Source organism: Natator depressus, chromosome 6, assembly GCF_965152275.1.
Source record: "Natator depressus isolate rNatDep1 chromosome 6, rNatDep2.hap1, whole genome shotgun sequence".
NCBI classification, from domain to species: domain Eukaryota; kingdom Metazoa; phylum Chordata; order Testudines; family Cheloniidae; genus Natator; species Natator depressus.
In genome coordinates, this window is record NC_134239.1 from 17642309 (window position 1) to 17668250 (window position 25942).

The 25942-nt window shown below is 44.1% G+C and overlaps 1 protein-coding gene across 1 annotated transcript in view; it reads left to right on the forward strand.

Moving 5' to 3' along the window:
* Positions 1 to 562: 562 nt before the first annotated feature.
* The window catches only part of LOC141988751 (NACHT, LRR and PYD domains-containing protein 3-like), a 37334-nt gene continuing 11954 nt past the window's right edge, over positions 563 to 25942 (forward strand). Inside the window, exons 1-10 of the mRNA XM_074954686.1 lie at positions 563 to 630; positions 1469 to 1571; positions 2326 to 2621; positions 4797 to 6519; positions 9250 to 9336; positions 9740 to 9910; positions 18912 to 19082; positions 20838 to 21008; positions 22922 to 23092; positions 24222 to 24395. Coding sequence (XP_074810787.1) covers positions 2360 to 2621; positions 4797 to 6519; positions 9250 to 9336; positions 9740 to 9910; positions 18912 to 19082; positions 20838 to 21008; positions 22922 to 23092; positions 24222 to 24395 — 2930 coding nt within the window. The 5' untranslated portion in view covers positions 563 to 630; positions 1469 to 1571; positions 2326 to 2359. The remainder of the gene's footprint in view (positions 631 to 1468; positions 1572 to 2325; positions 2622 to 4796; positions 6520 to 9249; positions 9337 to 9739; positions 9911 to 18911; positions 19083 to 20837; positions 21009 to 22921; positions 23093 to 24221; positions 24396 to 25942) is intronic.

Here is a 25942-nt window from a genome sequence, read left to right on the forward strand (position 1 = left end):
CTGGTTACTCTACAACCCACTAATCCTCCTTTGTCCTAGGACTGCAGAAGTGTTAACTGCCCATTGCACCTTGAGAGAGCTCTTGCAACGTGTTAACTCCTTATGTTTCCACCTTGTATTTAGCTGCGATACCTTTCTCAGAGCTGAAGAGCAGCTCCGTGTAAGCTCAAAAGCTTGTCTTTTACCAATAAAAGATATTACCTCACCCACCTTGTCTCTCTGATATCCTAGGACCAACACAGCCATGTCACTGCAAACACCTATTTCTTTTCACACTTCAGTTTTTCCCATTATTTTAGCTGCAGTTCTTTATCATTTCTAGGGCAGTGCTACTTATCAGTCACTAGTGTAGAGATTGTGAGCCACACATCAAATCCTATTTGTTCCCCTTCTTAAATAAGGTGGATCTTAGGGGCTGGCAGGGCTTTGGTCAGGTCCTTCTCCAATTAAAGTACCATGGGGCTGTGCTATAGAGTAAGTCCTCCAGACGTGTAGAGGTGCCCCGCTTCCTGCATACATGCAGTCTCTGTGATGCTTCCTGCAGGCTTGATTCTCAGCTGATGCATTTCCTTCCGTGCAGTAAACAAAAAGAAACCCTCCGAGGACACGGCTGTGGCTGGCTTTGCAGGGGTGGGCAAACTTTTTGGCCCGAGGGTGGGGAATTTGCATGCAGGGTCATGAATGTAGGGCTGGGGCAGGGGGTTGGGTGTGGGAGGGGGTGCGGTGTGCAGGAAGGGGGGTGGGGTAGGGGGTTGGGTTGTGGGAGGGGGTGCGGTGTGCAGGGAGGGGGCTCAGGGCAGGGGGTTAGGATGCAGGAGGGGGCCCAGCTCCGCTTACCTGGAGCGGCTCCGGGGTGGCAGTGGCGCGCACCGGGGCTAGGGCAGGCCCCACGCCGCTCCCAGAAACGGCCAGCACCATGTCCCTGAGGCCCCTGGGGGAGGGGGGTTGGCAGAGGGCTCCATACACTGCCCTCCCCTGCCGGTACCTCCCCCGAAGCTCCCATTGGCTGCGGTTCCCTGTTCCTGGCCAATGGGAGCTGCAGGGGGCAGTGCCTGCAGGTGAGGGTAGCGCATGGAGCCCTCTGCCCACCCCCCTCCCCCAGGGGCCGCAGGGACATGGTGACAGCCGCTTCCAGCAGTGGTGTGGGGCCCAAGGTGCCATGGGGGTGGCAGTCTAAGGGAGGGATAGCTCAGTGGTTTGAGCATTGGCCTGCTAAACTCAGGGTTGTGAGTTCAATCCTTGAGGGGGCCATTTAGGGATCTGGGCAAAAAAATTGGGGATTGGTCCTGCTTTGAGCAGGGGGTTGGACTAGATGACCTCCTGAGGTCCCTTCCAACCCTGATATCCTATGATCTATCTCGTGGGCCAGATCCAAAGCCCTGCTGGGCTGGATCCGGCCTGCGGGCCGTAGTTTGCACCCCAGCGCTACAGAGTAGTAGAAAGTTTGTTGCCTCATTTCTGTACGTAGCTCCTGTTCTTAATCCAGGGTTTACCTTGACATCACTCTGCTCGTCAGTAAGATATGACCTGGTACCATGAGTTGTCGGCACAGCGTACTGGACCAGAGAGAGGTAACGTAGCAATGGCAGCAAACGGCATGTGCAACTGCAAGTAATGTCCCCACCCACCCTGAGAATCAGGGGAAATGCTGAATGTACCTGGAAAAGGTTCAAACAGCATTTCAAACTGAGGAGGGGTTGAGAGAGGTGGGGCCACAGTCCGGACACCGGGACCCCTTCTGAGTGTGGGCCTGGTGCCATGGAGCCACTGGCGCCGGGGTAAACCCGGTACTGCTTAACGCCACACCTCCCTTTCTTTGTCATTTTAAAGCTTTCTCATACCCCAAAATACAAGCCAGTAATCAACAACTGAAAATAAAATTCATCTCCTTCAGAACTATTTAGATTAATCTTAACCCTTGAGTCAAACTTTCTGCCCTAGGTCAGCTGTGTTAATGCTTGGTTTTGGTGACAGACATTATTTGGTTGCTACTTAATTTTTTAATTTCAGCATTTTCCTTTGTCCCTCCCTAACTCTGGCCAATGCGCCCTGCTCCCAGCTGGGACCCCCATCCTACTGCTCTTGCCGGAACCCTATTGATTTGGGGAGAAATTTGAAAACTGGGAAAGCCTGATTTTAGTGGAAATCAGGATTTTCAGATTACTCCTTCCCCAAAATCAATAGAGTTCTGACCAGCATGGGTGGGCGAGGGGTCCAGCTATAGTGGGGCTGACTTCCTGGCTGGGTGTACAGGTTGGCCTATGTGAACAACAAAGTGTGTGACCTTCAAGTAATTTAATTATCATCCTCTATCTATGGTTTCAGATTATTTCTAGAGTCCTCAACCCAAGCAAAGAAAATGGATGAACTCCTTCTAAATGCTCTGGAGAATCTCTCAGAGGAAGACCTTAAAAAATTAAAATTAAAATTATGCTATACTGACTATGAAGGCAAAGGGACTATCTCCAAAAATCAGCTGGACAAGGCTGCTCATGTCACAGATCTTGTGCAACTCTTGATAGAATTCTATAGTGAAGATGCAGTGGATGCAACTTTATATTTTTTTGACAAAATGTGTGTGAGAGATTCTGCTGCTCGACTCAGAAAGGCTATAGAGAAAGGTAAGCAAACTGAAAGTTATTGCAACTTTTGAATCTTTCCCTTTTGGCTGATGTGTATGCACAAACCAAGGAAGCAGAAACCTATGTGGGAGAGATGTGAGCCTAAATTCTGCTCAGTTGCACCAATGTAAACAGACTAAATCCACTTTCTTTATTATGACTTTTAATCCCTATGGAGCTGGGCAAGACCTAAACGGGTGCCCTAAAGGTGAAAGGCTCTGTAGTTGATCGGCAATGCCCTAGAGCATCCAGTCTTCTAGATAAGTTAATGTTACACCTTTGAGAATAAAAGCTTGTTTTCTAGAAATATACATTTATTAAGTCAAATCTGGATTCTTTTGGAGCGTACACAGTCAACGTCTTCCATTCTCTGGACACACAAGCAAAATCTCCTATGCACAGCTCTCTATCTCCTGAAAACAGAGTCTATAATCAACAGTCACAGCCTATTTGTAATAGGACTGCTTCCATTAACCAAAATGCAAGCACTAAAAATACATCACCATGAATATTAAAACATTAAACTTTACTTTTAAATACAATGTTTTTCAATATATGATCTTTCCAGCAATTGTTCCAAGCCCCTTGCTCTTTTTTAAAAACTACATATTTATTGTTATGGCAAGTGCCACTGTTCCTGGAAGAAGGGATTGCCCTGCATGCTGTGTGACCACCTCTGTTCCAGGGCTGGTGCTTTATTTACACACACATGTTACACTTATAGTTTACCCAGACTCCATATCACTGATTTCTTCTCCTTATGGGAAGCCACCTTGCAAGGCCCTGAACATCTGCTACTGCTCAGTAGAAGGGCAATGCTGGTGTCAGAAAAAAGAGCAACAATTTTCATATGTATTCCACTTACCCCACCTCACATCATCATCAGGCTTTTACATCCTCAATCTTTGAATCTGCAGCCCAGACCTCTTCCATGTTTCATAGAATAACAGGGTTAGAAGGGACCTCAGGAGGTCATCTAGGCCAACCCCCTGCTCAAAGCAGGACCAATCCCCAATCAAATCATCACTAGGAGTTTGCCCTAGGAGTAACTGGCAGTGGAAAAACATGCTGTTATCCTCTGTGTGTACAAGCCAAACAGGGAGAAAACGCACACGCTGTCACTGGGTTACATGAGTATTTGTGAGACAGCATTGGAGTGATGGGCATCTGTGTTCCTGGTTTCTTTTCCTGGCTCTGTGAGCAGTGTTGTCTAATAGTTACAGACAGCATCACCAAGTGTAATACCCTGGTAGTCATCTGTGGGGATTGAACACCAGACCTCTGGATATAAATGTATGAACCTTCACCACTTCAGCTAAAGGGTCTGTCTTTTTTGGATGAAGGCGGTAGCATCATATATCTCTACATGTGGTCTCACCACTAGGAGGGTGATACAGAGCTACTCTGTTACACAAACACATAACTTGGCTAAATTCTTCTGGAAGTCACTCTGACAAAGTGGATGAGACTTGGGTCTATTGGATACCTGGTTTCTGTGCCTAGTCCTTCCTGAAGTGGCCTTGTGCAAGCTCTTGGGTGTCTTATCTGTAAAGTCTGGGAATGATTATTACCTCCCCTAAGTAGCTGTATGAGGCCATAGACCTACTAACAGCAGTTGGGGAAGGGCTAGGACTAGAACTCAGAGTGGCTTGACTTGCACCTCCATGGGCCTTCCCTTATGCTTGCTTGTGTGAGACTTTCCCTTCCCTATCCCCTTACGTTTTTATGAATTTCTGGAGGAATCCTAATCCCATGACTTTCAATATCTGTGCTGCAGTGCTCAAGAGTCAGGTTTCAAAGCCTGATGATGGTACATGATGCGGGGGGGGGGGGTGTGTTACAATAGTTACATACTACATTTGTGTAATGTGGGTAATCACTTGTGATTGACGGGTTTCACTTTACAGGTGGCTGCATTTCAGTGGTAGCTGAAAGGGTTAATTCCTGTATATTTCCCCCAATTCAGCAAAACACTTGTATATGCACATGTATAACTTTAAGCTAGGGCTGCAGAATCTGGAACATAGGTAAATGATTTGAGATCCTCTAGGATAAAAGGTACTGTATACATTTTATGTACTCTTAGTATGGTTTAAATAGAAAAATATTAATGTGTTAAAATTAAGCTCTCAGCTTCTAGTTCATTGTTTGTAATGCTTCTTGTCACTGATTTAGATTACAGGGTGAAGTATGAAGAACATATTAAAAAGCAGTACCAGTTAATAAAAGAAAGGAACTCTCGCCTTGGTGAGAATGTGAATCTAAGCAAAATATATACAAAATTGACTATTATAAGCAAGCTTCGTTGCAAAAAGGAGAGAGAACATGAAATAATGGCCTCCGGATGGAAACATGCAAAAATCATGACTGAACGAGCTCGCTCTTCTGTTACCATGAACTCCTTATTTAATCCTGATGAAAATGGGCAAACACCACAAATTGTTGTTCTGCAGGGAGCTGCAGGTATTGGAAAAACAATGACTGCAAAAAAGATCATGTTAGACTGGGCTTCTGGAGAAGTGTATGAGAACAGATTTGCGTACATTTTCTACATAAATTGTAGAGAAATAAACTATGGAAGTAAGTCAGGAACTGTGATTGACTTAATTACTAAAAATTGTCCTGACAGAAATGTACCAATTAAAGAGATTTTGTTCAATCAAGAAAAACTTCTCTTCATAATTGATGGTTTTGATGAGCTGAGGTTTTCCTTTGATCAAAAGGAAGATAGTCTGGGCACAGATCCCAGGAAGGAGATGCCAGTAGAAGATACGTTGAGCAGTTTATTTAGGAAAAAGTTGCTTCCTAAATCCTACTTAATTATCACTACGAGACCCACTGCTCTGGAGAAACTCCAACAATGTATGGCGTGTTCACGCTATGCAGAGATACTGGGATTTTCTGAAGACGACAGGAAGGAATATTTCCACAAGTTCTTTGGGAATAATATTGATGCAACAAAAGCCTTTGATTTTGTGAAACAAAACGAGATGCTTTTCACCATGTGCTTTGTCCCCATTGTGTGTTGGATCACCTGCACGGTTATGAAACAACAACTGGAGGCAGGTATAGATTTTGCACAAAATTCGAAAACACTCACCGCTGTGTATATGCTTTTCTTATACAGTTTATTAGAGCCACACAGCCACAGTCGAAACCAAAACATGCAAGATAATCTGAAGAAACTTTGTTCCTTGGCTGCAGATGGAATTTGGAAACAGAAAATACTGTTTGGGGAGGAAGAAATAAAGGAGTACGGTTTAGATAAATTCTACTCTCTCCCCCTCTTTCTGAATGAGAGTGTTTTTAAAAGGGACATTGATTGTCTATGTGTCTACAGCTTCATTCACTTAAGCTTTCAAGAGTTTTTTGCTGCTTTGTTTTATGTACTGGAGGAAGATGAACAAATGAAATATTCAGTGACTCCCAACAGAGATGCAAAACTGTTGTTAGAAAACTATGGAAAATCTGGAAATTATTTAATGTTAACAGTGCGATTTCTGTTTGGTCTCTTAAATGAAGAGATAATGAAGGACATCAAGAAAAAAATTGGCTTGAAGATTTCACCTAAAATAAAGCCAGATTTACTGAAATGGGTAAAAACAAAAAAACCAAAAAAATTGTCATTTTCCTCATCGCACGATGAGCTGATTTACAAGCTTGAAGAGTTTCACTGTTTGTACGAGATCCAAGAAGAAAGTTTTGTGAAAAGTGCTTTGGATCATTTCACTGAAATAGATATACATAATTACCCTTTAACCCAAATGGATCAAATGGTTATTTCATTCTTTGTAAAGAGTTGTCCTACACTGAAGTCACTTTGGCTGTCTGTATGTAAATTTGGAGTTGAAGACAAGAATGAAGAATTAACCGCACCACCAGCTAAGCGGTTATGTCTGTAAGTATTAGCTGACTGCCACCAATTGTTTGTAAAATTTCTTTAATAGTGAAATCTGTTTCTTTCTTGTTTTAATAACTCTCAAATGGCTTACGTGACCCACAAACAAAACACCAATTCTAATTTCAGAAAGTTAGTGACATGATTGTGGAGGCTTCCCTGGGTGTTAGTATCAACAAAAGCGCACTGATCCTATAAGCAGACCCCAATACTCGTAGAGCATCCTTTAAACCCACTGGAGGGTGGAAGGGGGAGGAAGGGGTAACTACTCTGTGTAAGAGTCCATTTCTATGGACCAGTCTGCAGCATTGGGGCCAAAGTTACCTTACTCTTTTGCCTGACACATTTTTTTGTCTTTGCCCTCTTAGTAACTATTTCATTTTCCATATACATACCACGTACCTGATAAAATAAGATAGCTAGCAATGGGCAGGTTGTACTAGTCTAAAGAAATATGACTGTTAACCCTGAGATTGATTTATTGAGCCTGATTCTTATTTACATTAAGGCCACTTTACATCACTGTGGTAAAGGATATACTACCCTTACACTCAAAGTGAGGGGAATAAGTGGACTTAGTTTAAATGGGAATGGGGCCTATTCTCTATGCTTTAATATTGACGGTAGTGTTACTTTTGCTAGCTGAAAGGCATAAACTAGTCCTCCGCTTTTGTTTCAGGTACACTGTGTGCTTGATATATAATTCTGTACAATAAAAGTAGAACAGGTTTAGAATACTTTTCTGAAATGTGGCATGCTGGCTGACACCACAAACTTTTATGGCCAGAAAAGATTTTTTTTTAAAAGCTATAAAGATGCCTGAAAATGTCTAAGAATTAGTTTCTTCCATGTATAAATCTAATAACTGATACAAAGCTATGACATTAAATGTACATATAGCATTTTATATTTTCAGACCAAAAACTTCAAGATGCATGAGTATATTTTCTTACAACACAAACGAAAACCCAGATCTGACTAAGTCAGGGCATGGGGGTGGTGGCAACAGAAGTATTACTCCCCGCCAAAACATACCAATTTCCCAAGGCTACAGAGGTCTAAAAAACAATTAACAATGCTTTAGAGTGTGGGTAAACATGTGTTGTTTCTTTAAATCTGTAATAGGACGCCAGTCGCAGGAAGCTGGGAGAAGTTCCAGGCGAACATCTACAGTGAAGCAGAAAAAGACAGTAGCTGTGGGAATAATGTTTTGTTTTGTTCTTTTTTCAATGTGAAAAGAGTCATTCTTTCTGTGATTCTCTAGCTCTGTCATATGACATGGTGTCATTGACTATCCAATCAAAGCCTACCTTTTATGGACTATGTAAAGGTGTTTCTCATTAGTGAGGTATATTTTCTTGCCTTGTATCAATTTTCAGCTCCCAGCTGTTTCAGTGCTATAAAGCTAGCTTAAAAACACTGTCAATGCATTTTTAAATATTGGGATGTAAAAGATCGGCAGTGTTTGCCTGAGAACCCTATCTTTTAACAGGAGTTGATCCTAGTGGAAGTTTTTAAGTATTGACTCAGCGTTGCAAGTATCTGACTAATAATATTATTGTTCTCTTCCATCACCATATATATATATTTTTACAAGTGTCCTCACCCTTTCAATATCGCACCAACTAGACTGCCTTATTCCCCACCTCCTTTTTGTCCAATGACATGGTCATATGAATCCGAAGTCCCTCCTACTCTTTCCTCCCTTTCTGGACCCCCTAGGTATCACTTACTGGCTGGTGTGCATTTTTGGCACCATTCAGACATTGTGAAAGATGCTATCTTTTTCTTCTATTTAATTAAACCTTACAGGAATCATTACGAATATATTTTATGCATTTTCCTCTTCAGAGGGAAATAGTCTAATGCATTTAGCACACATTCTAAACAAAATTTAATTGTACAAAGCTGCTAATGTACTTCTAAATACGTTAAATAAATGCAAAAAGGCAGAACGCTGGACTGAAATAAAGGCAATAAGACAAAGTATTAGGGTGAGAAAATAACTTGTATATTTCACTTATGTATGTCTGGGAGGGGGTTATTGTTCCACATACTTTGAGAAATATATTTTTCAAAATTTGTCTCACTGTACTACTTATATACGTGTGCTGTCATAAAATGTCCTTGACCTATGCTGCTCTCTGGTGTCAGGACCTAAATAGCTGCCCTTTCTGATAACTGAAATGATGCTAAACTCAGTACAGTGTAATTGGAGTTATGCTTTCTGAAGTTAAATCACTATAAGACTTTAAGCAAAATTCCTCTGATTTTTTTTTATTGCCTCTTTAAAAGTGATAAGCAATTAGGGCTTGAGTTTCAGAAGTGCTAAGTGCCAGCATCTCCCGTTGATGTCAATAGAAGTTATGGCTGCTCAGCGTCAGTGAAAACCAGACCCTTATTCAGGAACCCAAAAGCAAATAATCTTTGCAGAGACCACAACTTGCATGAATGCCTAATACAGCATAACACGGCTGTTACTCTGAAACCTGTCAAATAATCACTGTACTGCAGGTACAGAAAATGAACTGGTTGCACTTAGAACAGGGTGTACAATTTGACTGTGATATTGAAAGTGCATCTTTCTGAGCTCAATATATTTTTCTTTAGGGGAACTTACAATGAACTGCAAATGTAGCAAAATCCATATACTTCATACAGAAGCCCCATTCAAAGTGCCATGTTCAGGAAAGAAATTTAAAAATCTATTTTCCATTTTTTTTTTTCTAGGCAAGAACAGGCTGAACCAAATAATTCACCTGTCTACCTGCTGTGTCAAGCACTGAAGGATCCAAACTGCAAATTAAAGAAATTGAAGTAAGAAACTTTCATAGAATATCAGGGTTGGAAGGGACCTCAGGAGGTCATCTAGTCCAGCCCCCTGCTCAAAGCAGGACCAATTCCCAACTAAATCATCCCAGCCAGGGCTTTGTCAAATCTGACCTTAAAAATGTCTAAGGAAGGAGATTCCACCACCTCCTTAGGTAACGCATTCCAGTGTTTCACCACCCTCCTAGTGAAAACGTTTTTCCTAATATCCAACCTAAACCTCCCCCCACTTTCTCCTTTCCCTGTTTTAAAATCTTCTTTTTACTTATATTTTCCCAGAAATTAAGTAACTGTGTAGATGCTAATTAGTCAGTGAGTTGGGGCTACCAGGGAAGGCCACTTATTAGAACAGCCATAACATATGTTCTCTCTGTGCTCCATTCTTCTGCAGGTTAGAGAAGTGCAGTCTCACAGTTGCTTGTTATAGGGATCTGTCCTCTGCTCTCAGCATTAATCAGACCCTGAGGGAGCTGGACTTGAGCTATAATGACCAGGGAAACCAAGGAGTGCAGGACCTATGTAAGGGACTAAAACATCCAAACTGCGAACTGCAAACGCTCAGGTAAGTAGCCACAAGTATGTACATAGCCCACCAGGGGGTGTGGCTAGCTGATTTTAGGTATATGAGGAGACTGAAAACCAAGTGTGTCTCTAGGACTTAACATGTCAGTTGTTCACATTGTGTGTGCAGCCAGGAAGGTTTATAACAGAGAGATTTTAGATAAGAGTGAGTTTAAACAAGAGCACTGTGTCTGAACCCCTCTGAACTCAGGGGAAAACAGTTTAAACTTTTTAATAAAGAAAATCAAACACAATGCATTTTTCAAGAAAAATTGGAACATCATATTACTCTTTTTGATAATAGCCTAGTTTAAGTACTTGTTATTTTAAAAGTTATTTTACATTAATTTTCATTTAAAACATAGTACAGAGCCCCATGGTACCCGAGAATCCTAAATATCCCAATAGGCTTAATTTCTGTCTGACAGGCATCATCCCATGGTGATAGCCTGGTGCATGATAAAACCTTTGAACAAAGACTGGTACGTTTACAAATGGTCTGTGATAAGCTGAAGGGCTGCCATTCTGGAACTGAAGCCAAAGAAATGTGAGTTGTTCCAAAAAGAGAGACTCAATCTGTGATGGGGTTGGGAATTTCCACTGACAGAAAACTCAAGCTTTGCAGAGCTAGCAGACACTCACAGATGTGCAGAGGTCTGTAGGGCTCTGGTTCAATTACAGAAGGGTCCTCTTTGGGTTTACCAAAGGATTTCAATGGTGAGGTGAGAGAAGGAAACGGTTTGACTGCTCAGCAGTGTGAGATTTAGCATATTTAGAGTTGAAATGCTTGTGATTGCTCCTATCTTGGCCTACCCATGTTGTAAAACCCCTTTCATACTGCAAACAGATGCTAGTGCTTATGATTTGGGGGCAGCGTTGACACAAGAACACAATGGATTTGAAAAGGTGGTGGCTTATTACAGCAAAAATCTAAATTCTCAGGAGAGAAATTATTGCTCCATGCAAAAGGATTTCCTGGCAACGTTTACATCTATAGAATATTTTCATCACTATTTGCATGGGAGGAAGATTATGGTTGGGACAGACCATGCAATCATGAAATGAATGGGCTTTTCAGTTTCAGGAAGCCTGAAAGGCAACTTGCCAGGTGGTTGGAAAAACTGCAGTGCTGTGATTTCAAAGTTACGTAGAAGCCTGGGCACAAACGTGGTAAAGCTGACGCCTGTTGACGCCTTGTCCAGTTGGCTGTGTTGAGAGGCTTATTGCAAGCAGTGCCCTAAGCAGGAGAGCAAGGAATTGGTAACTCACATGCATGAGGGTGCTCAGGAAGAGGTGGCTGTCTCCTCTCTTCCTATAATTTACAGGAGAGCAAATGTACCTTGTTTATCTCCTGGAACCAGTGATACGGGGTTGCAGGTATGAACTTCAGAGCAACAGAAAGCTTCCCAAAGAGAGGATCCTGATATCAGAATGGTGCATGATAGAAAAATCCATTGCTAATCTCGGGCTACCTTCCAAGGTGCATCCCCTCACTGTTATACCAATAAAATAAAAACCAGCAGGATCTTATTAAAGGGGAAAAGGCAAAATGCCACATTTATTATGAATGCAGTAAGAATCTTAGTAAGCAGTTAGTTATAGCTATAACATTCCATTCAATCTCACATTGATTCTCACACACACACACACACACACGTTCTGCAAGGTTGTTATCATAGTTACCAGCCTTAGAGTTGCTCGTGCCAAGCCACTGGCCAGGTGGCCTGGACATGAGGAGGGAGCAGGGCCTTGTCAGACGCTCATCTGATGCTTCTGGAAGTTGGTTTGCAGAATCAGACCCCAAAGTTTTCACTTTCTAGAGTCCATTTTTATAGGAATTTCTTCCTATGCCAGTCTATGGGAATTGCTTCATCGTGCTGTTGCTGAATCAATCAGCAGATGGCACATTCCTGACGGCTCCGTGCTGCCAGATGTTATCTTGTTCTTTGGTTCTCCCATTCTTGAGGCTGTTGGGTGGATTCCAGTCTGCCCTCCGGGGGTCCTCTGGTTATTTCCACTTGACGCCTTCTTCAGCCGATGGACACTGGATTCTTAGGCTGGCACCTCCCTGATCATTCAGTTATTATCCACACCAAGCATCCATCAACATACATCCTCTATCTCTATTTTAATCACAATTGTTAAAGTGAGATGAATACAACAAAAGGGCGGGGAGTCTCTGGGTGCTGTTTCTGTTGTTAGAGTATTGCTTTGAGGCTCTCTCTGTGTGAGGAGTTGTTGTTACAAAGAATTGCTTTGAGAACAGACTCTGTTTTAGGATGTACTAACACAATTAGCAGCTTGCAAGTTTCACACAGAGAGGGAGAGAAACAGTGCCAAAAACAAAGAGACCTCTTAATTAGTAATACCCTGGAATTTAAACTATGGGGAATCAAACTCATTTGTGATTTTAATACAGAACTTCTTTAATATGATCCAACATCACCACAGCACAGTTGAAAGCTAAGTGGTAAAACTTGGAGATTAAAGATGCAATACTGTATGGGAGATGGGAAAAAGACAGGTGAGGGTACAGGTACCAGATCCATTGAAAATTGAGGTTCTGTCATGATTTTAAAACTCCTGGGCATTTTGGGGATGTAAAAAACCTTAGCCAAGCTAAGAGAGAATTTCTGTTGGGTAAAATGTAGAAAGGATGCAGAAAATAGGGGCAGGAAATGTGATGCTTATATTGCAAAGAAAGGCCCCAGGAGAGCCCCAAAGCAGCAGTATCTGGTGCAGGAGCCAGTGTAGCGTGTTGCTGTTGATGGGCTTGGGCCTTCGTGCCTCGGACAGACTGGTAATCAATATTTGCTTGTAGTGATTTTGTGAATTAATACATGTGCTGAAGCTTCTCCAATAAGAAATCAAGAGGCTGTGACACTAACTGGGGTCCTAGTGAATGAATTCTTCACTGAAATTGGGGTCCCGGGTGAATTGCACAAAGATCAAGAGAGAAACTTTGAATCCAAAGTAGTTCAGCAAATGTATGGGATTCAAAGGATTCACAAAACTCCTCCCACCCCAGCCCACCTACACTCTAATGGGATGGTAGAAAAGCTCAGAAGGACTCTGGGGTTCAGCTGGGTACCCTTGTAAAACATATCCCATTCCTTTTGATGGCTTATGGAACAGCAGTCAATGAGAATATTGAATGTACCTCAGGACTCCTTGTGGTTGGGCATGAGCTGCAGACCCCAGCAAACCTCTTGTAGGGAGTTCCTGAAGAGGAAGAAAGGGACTTTCACTGTGTAGAAACCCTACAGCCCAAGACTGAGAAGTTCACACCCTTTGCTAGAGAGAATTTGAGGATAGCCTCTGTAAAAAGAAAAGACTATGTTGGAAAGTCATATCGGGACACCTTTTAAAAGCAGGGACTGTGTCTGGCGAACAGAGGACCTACATTCAGAATAAATGTAGAAAGCAATTGAGCTCTGTTAGGAAATAGGTGGCTGAAACAATGGGAATATCACCCAAAATGTAGGCAGAGGGCAAGTTGTCATAAATATAAAGGGAAGGGTAACAACCTTTATGTGTGCAGTAATATAAAATCCCTCCTGGCCAGAGGTTTACCTGAAGGGGATTAAGAAGCTCAAATAACCTATTTGGCACCTGACCAGAAGGACCAGTGGGGAAAGAAGATACTTTCAAATCTGTGGGGGAAGGCTGTGTTTGTCCTCTTTGTTTGTGTGTTCTCTTGAGCCAGAGAGGGACCAGGGCAGAAAAATGTATCTCTTATAGACAATCAGAAATAAGCATCTAGGATTACAAAAATAGTAAGTAAACCAAGGAAAGGCATTAGATTATCTTTTGTTTTGGCTTGTGAATTTTTCCTATGCTAGAGGGAGGTATGTTCCTGTTTTTTGTAACTTTGAAGTTAAACCTAGAGGGGAATTCTCTGTGTTTTAAATCTTTTTATTTCCCTGTAAAATTACCTTCCATCCTGATTTTACAGAGGTGATTCTTTTACTTTTTTAAAATAAAATTCTTCTTTTAAGAAGCTGATTGATTTTCAGTGTCCTAAAGACCCAGGGGTTTGGTCTGTGCTCATCTGTATCAATTGGTGAGGATAGTATTCTCAAGCCTCCCCAGGAAAGGGGGTGTAGGAGCTTGGAGGGATATTTTGGGGGGGAAATAGGACTCCAAGTGGTCCTTTCCCTGAATCTTTGTCTAAATCACTTGGTGGTGGCAGCGATACTGTCCAAGGACAAGGGAAGGATTTGTGCCTTGGGGAAGTTTTTAACCTAAGCTGGTAGAAATAAGCTTAGGGGGTCTTTCATGTGGGTCCCCACATCTGTCAACCCCAGAGTTCAGAGTGGGGAGGGAACCTTGACACAAGTCTTGAGTAAAAGCTGAGCCATGTGGCTGAAGGAACCAAATAGTTTCCCTGAAGACTGCTAAAGTGAACATGGGGCTGGGCTATTGATTGGTGGAGCTGTGTGCCGCTGTCTGGGGGAGAAGCAGCAGAAAGTTAGACACACCCAGAGAGATACCTATAGTGTGAGCCTGAGAAAAGCAAAGACAGAACTTTAGGGCTCAGTGCTAGAGCAAGGGTTCTCACACTCCATTACACCACGACCCCCCCTTACCTCCTCCCCCCGACAACAAAAATTACTTCATCACCCCGGGAAAGGGGACCAAAGCTGAAGCCTGAGCCCTGCTGGCCTAGGCTGTGAGGGAACAGAAAATCTTGAGGGTTTCAGCCCTGGGGGGGTGGGGGGGGGAGCCTGCAAAGCCAAAGCCTGAGCCCCACCACCCAGGGCTGAAGCTCTTGGGCTGAAGCTTCAGCCCTGGACCCCAGCAAGTCTAATGCCAGCCCCGGCGACCCCATTAAAACAGGGTCATGACCCACTTTGGGGTCCCGACCCACAGTTTGAGAACCCCTGTGCTAGATGAAAGAGGCAAACAACACACTGATGAAATCCTGTTTATTTACAAAGAAATACCTGACTCCTTCATCAATTTCCTCTCCTAACAGAAATGACCCACAGGACTCCAAAAGCCAGCTAACTGCTTGGGTTAAAAGGGGGTAACAATACTATAAGGGAAGCTGGTTGCAACCCCTGTGTTGAGGTATCCTAACCTCTTCCAGTAGAAAAGATTCTTGTGCCTTTTTTCTTTTTTTTGTGAAGCTCTAACTGCTCTATTGTTTACAGCAGGCCTGAAAGAGTTGCCCAGAGCGTGGTGTGGGAGGCAGAGGTGAAAGTGGGCCAGTAAGGGCCAGTACGGCGGACTGGTCAGAACCGGCTGCCACTACCGGCCCGTAAATGGCCGACGTTAAAGTGCTGCAGCAGCGCTGCTGAACCCTACCGGCAGGGCTGCCGACGGTGGGGAGCAAAAGGAGCGGTGGGCCTGGGGCTCCTGGCTGCTGCTACTGCTGCGGCAGTGGCCGGGATCCTCGGGTCCTTTAAATTGCCTCCAGAGCCCTTGGGCCCTTCAAATCACTGCTGCAGCCCCTGGGCTCCTGGCTGCCGCGGCAGCAGGAGCCATGAAGGGCTGGCTGGTGGAGTCTGGTCCCCAGCCCCGCCCTTTGTACCCAAGGCCACGCCCCTTCTGGGGGCCCAGAGCTGCTCCCCCACCTTGCCCAGCACCCTGGCGTTCCGGTAAATCTGGGCACTTACTTTCACCCCTGGTTGGATTAGAAGTGGATGAGAACCAGATTGCATGTTGGCTCTAGCAACTCATCAACTCTCCCACTGTGGTCGTTGCATGAAGCAGGATCTCCCACAGTTCCTTGGAAATGTGCAGGTGCGGGAGGGAGAAAGGGCTGAGCTTTCCCATCATGCTCCAACCACCCCTTGGATCCAGCACATGTTGCCTGTGGCCCATACAATCCCCTTCTTTCCCACCCCAAGATAACAGCCACCTTCTGCTGCAAGCTAACATGGCTAGTACAGTGGCTCAGATGGTAGAAGTCTGTGGTGAAGGTTCAGGTCCTGCTGATGCAGTGATTGTTACAGAGGTACAGCGTACAACTGGTTTTTCCCTTTGCCCTTTTAAAGAATAACTTTGGCAGTTACATACCAAAACTGTGTTATAAAAAAACATTATTGAAGTTGCAAAATTAAGTAGTTGATAGTTAGGAAACACCAGAATGAAGGTTGCCTTTGCATCCTTAATTTGGCTCCCTTGCGTTTGTGCATTATGAAAAATTAGGGCTGTCAAACAATTAAAAAAATGGATTGTGATTAATCGTTTCAATTGCACTGTTAAACAACAATAGAATACCATTTATTTAAATATTTTTGGATGTTTTCTACATTTTTATATATTGATTTCAATTACAAGGCAGAATAAAAAGTGTATGGTGCTCACTTTACATTATTATTTTTGATTACAAATATTTGCACTGTAAAAAAGGAAACAAAAGTATTTTTCAATTCACCTCATACAAGTACTGTAGTGCAGTCTCTACCATGAAAGTGCAATTTACAAATATAGAATAATTTTTTCAGGCAACTGCACTCAAAAATAAAACCACGTAAAATTTTAGAACTTACAAGTCCACTCAGTCCTATTTCTTGTTCAGCCAATCACTAAGACAAACAAGTTTGTTTGCATTTATGGGAGATAATTCTGCCCGCTTCTTATTTACAATGTCACCTAAAAGTGAGAACAGGGGTTCACATGGCACTATTGTAGACAGCATTGCAAGATATTTACGTGCCAGATCTGCTCAACATTCATACGCCTCTTCATGCTTTGACCACCATTCCAGAGGACCTCTGGTCCTATTCACTTATTACCATTTAATTTATTGGTTTGTTCCAAAACCACCTCTAGTGACACCTCCGTCTAGGACAATTCCTCAGATATGTCACTTAAAAAGAATGGCTACAGGTGTGGGAATCTCCCTCACATCCTCTGCAGCGAAGACCAATGTAAAGGATTCTCCACAACAGCCTGTAGTTTACCTGTACGTTATCAACTTCTGTCCTCTCCTCTTTACTAGGAAATAGAATATCCCCTTTAATAAATCCTCCCTTAAGAGGTGTCTCTGTCCAAACCATGTGCTCCACTGCACCTGTCGGCTTTCCCTCCAACCCTTAGTTTAAAATCTCCTCTATGATCTTTTAAATTTTATATGCCAAAAATCTGGTTCTGTTTTGGTTTAGGTGGAGCCCATCCTTCCTGTGCAGGCTCCTCCTTTCCTAAAAGGTTGCACAGTTCGTAAATACACCAGAATCTCTTCTCTGAACATCATTGTCTCATCCACGCATTGAGACCTTGTGGTTCTGTCTGTCTTGTCTGTCTCTGCATGTGGAACTGGAAGCATTTAAAAGAATCCTCCCAAAGAGGTCCTGGACTTTAGTCTCTTTCTTACTTAGCAGCCTAAATTTGTCCTCTGGGACCTCTCTACTACCTTTCCCTATGTCCTCCGTGTGACGGGTCGGATCACAGAGACCCCCTTGGGAACTGCCAACTGATGTGCTGAGACAACTCCTGAGCCTGTTTCCCCTGCCAGCTTGGGACTTCAGTGCCCTGCCTGGTTTGAGCCCGACATGCTAGCCTGCTGCAAACCCAGACCCAGGTCTGAACCACGTCCCCTAAAACTGCAGGCTTAACTGAAAACAGCTTAAGATGGGTTCCTGTCTCCAGCACTCAGATACCCAACTCCCAATGGGGTCCAAACCCCAAATAAATCCGTTTTACCCTGTATAAAGCTTATACAGGGTAAATTCATAAATTGTTTGCCCTCTATAACACTGATAGAGAGATATGCACAGCTGTTCCCCCCCCCCCACCCAGGTATTAATACATACTCTGGGTTAATTAATAAGTAAAAAGTGATTTTATTAAATACAAAAAGTAGGATTTAAGTGGTTCCAAGTAATAACAGACAGAACAAAGTGAATTACCAAGGAAAATAAAACAAAACATGCAAGTCTAAGCCTCATACAGTAAGAAAACTGAATACTGATAAAACCTCACCCTCAGATGTTTCAATAAGCTTCTATCACAGACTGGACACCTTCCTAGTCTGGGCACAATCCTTTCCCCTGGTACAGCCCTTGTTCCAGCTCAGGTGGTAGCTAGGGGATTTCTCATGATTGCAGCCCCCTTTGTTCTGTTCCACCCCCTTATATATCTTTTGCATAAGGCGGGAATCCTTTGTGCCTCTCTGGGTTCCCACCCCTCCTTCTAAATGGAAAAGCGCCAGGTTAAAGATGGATTCCAGTTCAGGTGACGTGATCACATGTCACTGTAAGATTTCAAGCCCTCATTCTTCCCAGCCTGACTCACAGGAAGGCCTGCAAGCAAACAGAGCCATCCACAGTCAATTGTCCTGGTTGATGGGAGCCATCAAGATTCCAAACCCCCATTAATGGCCCACACTTTGTATAACTATAATAGGACCTCAGAGTTATATTTCATATTTCTAGTTTCAGATACAAGAGTGATACATTTATACAAATTGGAGGACCACACTCAGTAGATTATAAGCTTTGTAATGATACCTTACAAAAGACCTTTTGCACAAAGCATATGCCAGTTACATTACATTCACACTCATTAGCATATTTTCATAAAATCATATAGAGTGCAACGTCAGAATCTGTGCATCTACCACTGCCACCGGCTCCTCCTCAGTACTGTACATAAGTCTATTGAGATGTCTTGAAGTCTGCGATCTTCACACCTGGCAGGCAATTGACCATGCGGTTCTCCTTGATGATCACAAACCCCAAACTATCTATTTTTCTAATAACTGAATCCCCCGTTACTGGTACCTGTCTATACTTAATAATTGGGGTTCCTTAGTGCAAGAGGATACCATGACATCATGTGAAAGGAGAGTCCCAACTACTGGTTTGTTTCACAGAGAGGAGAGGACTCTGATGTTCTCTTCCCCAAGACTTTCATCCTCCTAAGCAACACAACTCTAACCTTACAGAATAAAGAAAAAAATCTTTCTAGATGCTTTTTGACCTTAGTGAGTGAAACACAATGAATTGAGCAGAAATAAGTGATTTTCTTCTGTTTATCTCCGGCTGTTGCAGGTTGGAGAGGTGTGGTCTCACAACTGGTTGTTGTGGGTCTCTCTCCCACATGCTCCGTACCAACCAGACCCTCTCAGAACTGGAGCTGAAGTGGAATCGACTGGGAGATTCAGGAGTGAAACTGCTGTGTGAAGGGCTAAAATGTCAAAATAGCGGATTGCAAAAAATAGTGTAAGTACCAGCTGGTTTTCTGCAGTCTGAGGCTGCTATACCAAATTACCTGGGAAGGTTGTGCTATGCTTGTCATGGAAGGGTTTTAAGAGCAGGTTACACAAACACTTGCCAGGGATTGTCTAGGTTGACTTAACCCTGCCTCAGCACAGGGGGATGGAATCCCCTGAGGTCCCTTCCAGCCCTACCTTTCTGTGACTCTCAGTGTCGTATTGGTATTGCGCTTAACTTTTTTTTTAAATTTGTGTGACAAGAGTACTCAGAGGGCCCAGTGGAGCCTCACTGTGCTGGGCACTGTATGAACACCAAGGAAGACAGTCTCTTCACTGAAAACTAGATGCTTTTGGGGCACATGTCATCTCTCTTGGAGCCTTCTCCTCATGTGATACCACCACAGTTGCAGTCGGTGGAGGAACTTCAGCTAAGCTGGTTTAAAAGGAAGGGATCTAGTGTCTTTTGTGAAGTGCCCTTTATTCTTGAACACGCTGTCCTGAAACCTTAGGTCTGATAACTCAGCTTTGGTGATTTTCAGACCATGCTGTAAGACTCAATTTTCTTGGGCTTTCCCTCATTGGTATTAGTAGTACCATAGCACCTAGGAGTCCTGGTTTTGGACTGAGACTCCATTGTGCTAGGTGCTGTACAAACAGAACACTCAGGGATAGGGGGCTTTAGGAAAATTGGTTAGGACAGTGGCTCTCAACCTTTCCAGACCACTGAACCCCTTTCAGGAGTCTGATGTGTCTTGTTTTTAAGTTTCACCTCACTTAAAAACTACTTGCTTACAGAAATCAGACATAACAATGCAAAAATGTCACAACACGCTATTACTGCAAAATTGCTGATTTTCTCATTTTTACCATATAATTACAAAATCAACTGGAATATAAATATTGTATTTGCATTTCAGTGTATAGTATATCGAGCAGTATAAACAGGTCATTGTTTGTATGAAACTGAGGGTACGTCTTCACTACCCGCCGGCTCGGCGGGTAATGATCAATCTATCGGGGATCGATTTATCACATCTTGTCTAGACGCGATAAATCAATGCCTGTACTCCACCTCGGCAGGAGGAGTAAGTGGAGTGGAGTCGACGGGGGAGCCGCCGCGGTCGACTCGCTGCTGTGAGGACGGCCAGGTAACTTGAACTAAGATACTCCGACTTCAGCTACGCGAATAGCGTAGCGGAAGTTGCGTATCTTAGTTCGAACCTCCCCCCCAAGTGTAGCCAAGGCCTGACTTTGCTAGTGCTTTTTATGTAGCCTGTTGTAAAAACTAGGCAAATATCTCGACGAGTTGATGTACTCTGGAAGACCTCTGTGTACGCTCAGGGGTACACGTACTCCTGGTTGAGAACCACTGGGTTAGGAAGTAGTTGTTTTCTGATGGATGGATTACATGGATAATTTATGCAGAGAAGTGAGTGAATTAGAGGATGGATAGGTCTATATACTATGTTGACATATACCAAGCCTATGTACTCGGGTGGCTAGCCTGTGCCTCTGCTGACTGTACCACCACAGCTGCATTAATTTGAGTGTCCTAGCTCTGCTTGAGTTACTATGGGTACAACTGCACAAGCAGGGAATCACACCTCCAGTCCCACAGTGCAGACATAGCCTATGATTCTCCCAGTACCACAGCACCGGCATGTTATTGCCTGAGAAAAGTTCCTCTCTAGAAGTCCAGTGAGATGTTGACAGGAAAGACAGAGTTAGTTATTTTCCATCTCTCTCTCTCTCTCTCTCGCAGATTGTGGGGTTGCGAACTTACAGCTGATTGCTGTGGGGAGCTCTCCTCTGTTCTCACTACCAGAAAGACCCTGACTGAGGTTAACCTGAATTTAAATGAACTGGGCGATTCTGGTGTGAGGCGGCTGTGTACGGGGCTGAAACATCCAGACTGCAAACTGCAGAAACTGTGGTAAGAATTTTCATGCGCCCTTTAAGAATCTGACAGGATGTGTAGCTGGTGTGTGTTGCCAGATCCCTTCAGGTACCTGATATGAAGGACACCCTTCAGGCACGGGTATGTGTAGCTATGAGCCATCTGCCAATAACCTTCTGTCCACCCTTGTGCATGGGTCATGGCACTGTCCGCTTTCCTACTCTCTTCCCTGTTGGAGGAGCCAGTGAGCTTCAGATTCTCTCTGTCAGTGCGCACTCACCTTCCTGAACCCTCGTGAGGAGGGAGGTCGCTGGGGCCTCACTGAGCAGGGTGGGAGGAGATGCAGCAGCTCCTTTCCCCTTCTGAAATGATCAGTTGCTGATGGCTCCACTTCTCCCCCTCCGCACTGCCCGGCAGGGAGTCGGCCTTGTCCCATTCAGAGTGGGAAGGGTGGGGAGAGAGAATGAGTAAATCATGCATGAAGGCACGAGGTGGGGGAGGCATATCTGACTGAAGGGTGTTTGCTTTAGATCAGTGATGCGCCTGAAATATCCAGTTAGCCCATGGAAGAGTCTCCTCACCGATATGTTAGTAGCTCTATTACTTGGGACATTAAAAAATTGTCCAGACAAAACAAGTGTCTTGTAGGCAAAAATCCCTCATTGGCAGGGGGTAACCAGGTTAGCTAATGGAGGCTGTTGATTTACGAGCCAGGGGCGACACATGGGAGGGCGAAGTGGGTCATGTGACTGCCCGCGCGTTGGCATGGCCCACACTGGCCCCTCCCCTAGGTTCCGAATCTAATGTGCTGGGGAGAAGAGGAAGGGGTGATGACAAATCACTCTTCCTTCCACACAAAACTTTGATGTGAAACAGCCACAACTAGAGGCAGCCTCTGACATTTGCTGGGATGGACCTGCTATACCCAACTTCTTTGAAGTGCGTGGGAGATATCTGTATTAATTTTGTCTGTGTGAGAGTTTGGTTATTGTATTGCTTGCTAAATGGTAACCAAGACCATGACTGTAGATGGCCCCAATTGCTGGTACTCATATGGAGGATGGAGGTGTTAATTCCTTTGAAGTTCACCTCCACCAGTGTGGAATCAGGGGATTTGGCTGGGTGAGTGAGGTCCCATCTTGTGAACTCCATGGGGTCCAGCAGGAAGACTTGCATGAAGAGCTTGAAAGTGTATAAACGCTGAGCCTCTGAGACAGAGGATGCAGAAGGTCTGCAGAGTAGCAGGCTGTAAGGCCCCCAGGAGAACAAGATGTGGGGAGGGGTAATCAAGGCTATGTCAGGCCTACATCAGTCATGAGGGAGATGCTAAGCCTAGGTAAGACGTGTATAGGGTTTTATAGTTTTAACTCTTTTCCTCCCAGTTTATGTTCCTATGGATGGATAAATAATACTTTGTTTCAGACAAGCTGTTCAGAGGCACTATGTTTTCATAATGATCTATACTCCCGAAGGAGTCTAAAACCCAAAACCTAAAACCCAGTTAGATGTGTTGAGGAAACACAGCTGGTGAACAGGAGTTGGTGGTTGACTTTTTCTGACCATGAAATGACATCTCTCAGAGGAAATGATTGTGGGGCGGAGAGAGAGGGGCGAATGGGAGGAACCACGGGGTGGCCATCAATCCATCCTAAATTTTGGCTGTCTGTGGAAAGGGCTAGGGTCCGTGCTGCTTAGACAGGAAGTCAAACTCCAAAGTTTTTTGTTAACTGGCCAATGGCAGAATTTTGAGGTCTAGACAGCTGGACCATTCTTAATGCTGACTGGACAACAGTGAAGGGTGAGTGATGTGGCTTAAGTGGGAAGCCACAATCAAGCTGGCTTCTTATTAGTCTCAGTGCTCATTGGCTAGGGAGATGGGCTAGAAGGCAATTTTACTTCTTAAAACAAAAGCTGTGATCATGTCCTCTCTGTGCTACTCTCTCCTGCAGGTTAGATAAGTGCGGTCTCACAGCCAACTGTTGTGGGGTGCTCTCCTCTGTTCTCAGCACCAGCCAGACCTTGATAGAACTGAGCCTGAACTTGAATAAACTGGGCGATGCAGGGGTGAAGCAATTGTGTAAGGGACTGAGACATCCAGACTGTAAACTGCAGACACTGGGGTAAGCGTTTACAGGCTTTACTTTATGTGAAGAGTTTGCAGGTCATGTGTGATGCCATCTCCTTTCAGGTACACAGAGATTCTGAAAGCTGAGAATGTCTCCAGCACTTGACATATCACTGCCCCGCAACATGGGTGCAGCCTGTAAGATGTTGTTCTGTTTGGAAATGATGAATTTTAAAAAGATGGTCCTGAATTGAAGAATTGGATCTGACACTTCTCAATCTTGGGTTTAAATATTATTATCTCATGCACTGAAGGAATCCTCTAGCCTGGGTATGAGACTGATGGACTGGGGATAACGCTGCTTATAAAAGCCATCGAGGGCAGTGAAACTCTTAGAATTGTGTCACCCAAACTCTTTACCCCCTGAACTCCATCACAGTCCTCGTTACCTACCTCTGTGTTATAGCCAGTAGTTCTCTGTCTCTCTCAGCTTGTGGGGGGAGGGGATAGGGTGACCAGATAGCAACTGTGAAAAATCGGGACAGGGGTGAGGGGCAATAGGAGCCCATATAAAAAAAAAAAGCCCCAAATATCGGGACTATCCCTATAAAATCGGGACATCTGGTCACCCTAGGAGGGGAGAACCTGCTAATTTGGAGGGTTTCATTGGTAATCCTTCTTTCTGTACTGAACTGCTTGTTCCTTGCCCCCCCCCCCACACCCTACACACACATCAGCAGTTCATACCTGTCCCTTAGGGTTAATGGTGCAGTTGGAATCCTGCACTCCAGGTGCAGATGAGGCACGCTACCTAAAAATGTTAAAGATCTGGTTCCCACCCTATCAGAAAGCATTGTGGACCAATGGACACCTCTCAATGGGCACTGAGTAGATGGGCTGAAGTCCCAGCAGTTATCAGGGTCAAGTGGCTGGACTTGACTCTCCCGCTACCCTCAGCCCCAAGTCTCACAACACTATATTCTGTGCTCAGACCTATGCTTCTGTTTTATGTAGCAATTTAATACAGTGTTTGCATCTTTACAGCATCCTACAAGAGCAATATCATTTAATCTACACTTCCAGAATGAATAAACTCTTTCTAGACTCCCATTGACATCAGTAGATAAAAACTGAGCAGGGAAGAAATGAGAAGTAATTTTCCTCTTTGTTTTTGGTTCCTGCAGTTTGTTTAGGTGTGATCTCACAGCTGATTGTTGTGGGGATCTCTCTTCTGCTCTGGGTATGAATCAGGTCCTGACAGAGCTGGACCTGAAGTGGAATCGCCAACTGGGAGATTCAGGAGTGAAGGTGCTTTGTGAAAGACTGAAACATCCAGGCTGCAGACTTAAGAAAATAAGGTAACAGCGGTGTCTGTTAGTTAGTCTGTGCCTGTTAAAATAATACCATCATAATTTTAGCTCATGCAATTAGCATTACAGTACCACACTGCATGCACTGCCAGTACTGGACTAGCACCACTACCCTTCCTGTGGAAGGGAGAGAGACCCACTGCCGCACGGTTTGGCCATATTTTACTAGATTAAAAAATGGCTAGAGAACCAGTGGTGAGTGTCTCATACCAACTCTGGCTGCAGCATCAAGATTTTTTTTATAAAAACTCCTAACCTTGGTTGTGTGGGATGCCATGAAAAGTTTTTTATCTCTGCCATAGCATCCGCAAAATCTCAGACAGGTTAGTTCCCAGTGGTAGATAGTCTGATAAATCCAGCCTGTCTCATTTTAGTAGCAGATCTGAGTCCTTCTTGTTGTGAGGAAACTACTTTGCACACAAGATTGATCAAATTAAGGACTGGCCCTCTGCTTCAGTGGTGGCAGAACAAGGTCTTGAGGGAACAAATGGTCTTCTGCTAGAGTTTCAGCCAGTGATGCTCTCTCAGGTATTGGAGGTATTGAGTGAGTGATGTTTCAGCCTGTACTTTGGATCTATGGCCTTCCAGGCTGGTGAAGGCCTCTGAGGAAGTACTTGGGTCCCTCACTTATGGAGATTGTCAATACCTCTCTGCCTGTTGCTTTGAAGGAGGCATTACTCAATACAGACAATCTTGCTAATTATTGACCAGTATCGTAGAATCATTGAAGATTAGGGTTGGAAGAGACCTCAGGAGGCCATCCAGTCCAACCCCCTGCTCAAAGCAGGACAAACACCAACTAAATCATCCCAGCCAGGGCTTTGTCAAGCTGGGCCTTAAAAACTTCTAAGGATGGAGATTCCACCACCTCCCTTGGTAACCCATTCCAGTGCTTCACCACCCTCTTAGTGAAATAGTCTTTCCTAATATCCAACCTAGACCTCCCGCACAGTAACTTGAGACCATTGCTCCTCGTTCTGTCATCTGCGACCGCTGAGAACAGCCTAGCTCCATCCTCTTTGGAACCCCCCTTCAGGTAGAATCATAGAATACCAGGGTTGGAAGGGACCTCAGGAGGTCATCTAGTCCAACTCCCTGCTCAAAGCAGGACCAATCCCCAATCAAATCATCCCAGGTAGCTGAAGGCTGCTATCAAATCCCCCCTTACTTTTCTCTTCTGCAGACTAAACAAGCCCAGTTCCCTCAGCCCCTCCTCGTAAATCATGTGCCCCAGCCCCCTAATAATTTCCATTGCCCTACACTGGACTCTCTCCAATTGGTCCACATCTGTTCTGTAGTGGGGGGCCCAAAACTGGATGCAATACTCCAGATGTGGCCTCACAAGTGTCAAGTAGAGGGGAATAATCACTTCCCTCGATCTGCTGGCAATGCTCCTATGCAGCCCAATATACCGTAAGCCTTCTTGGCAACAAGGGCACACTGCTTACTCATGTCCACCTTCTCATCCACTGTAATCCTCAGGTCCTTTTCTGAAGAACTGCTGCCGAGCCATTCGGTCCCTAGTCTGTAGCATA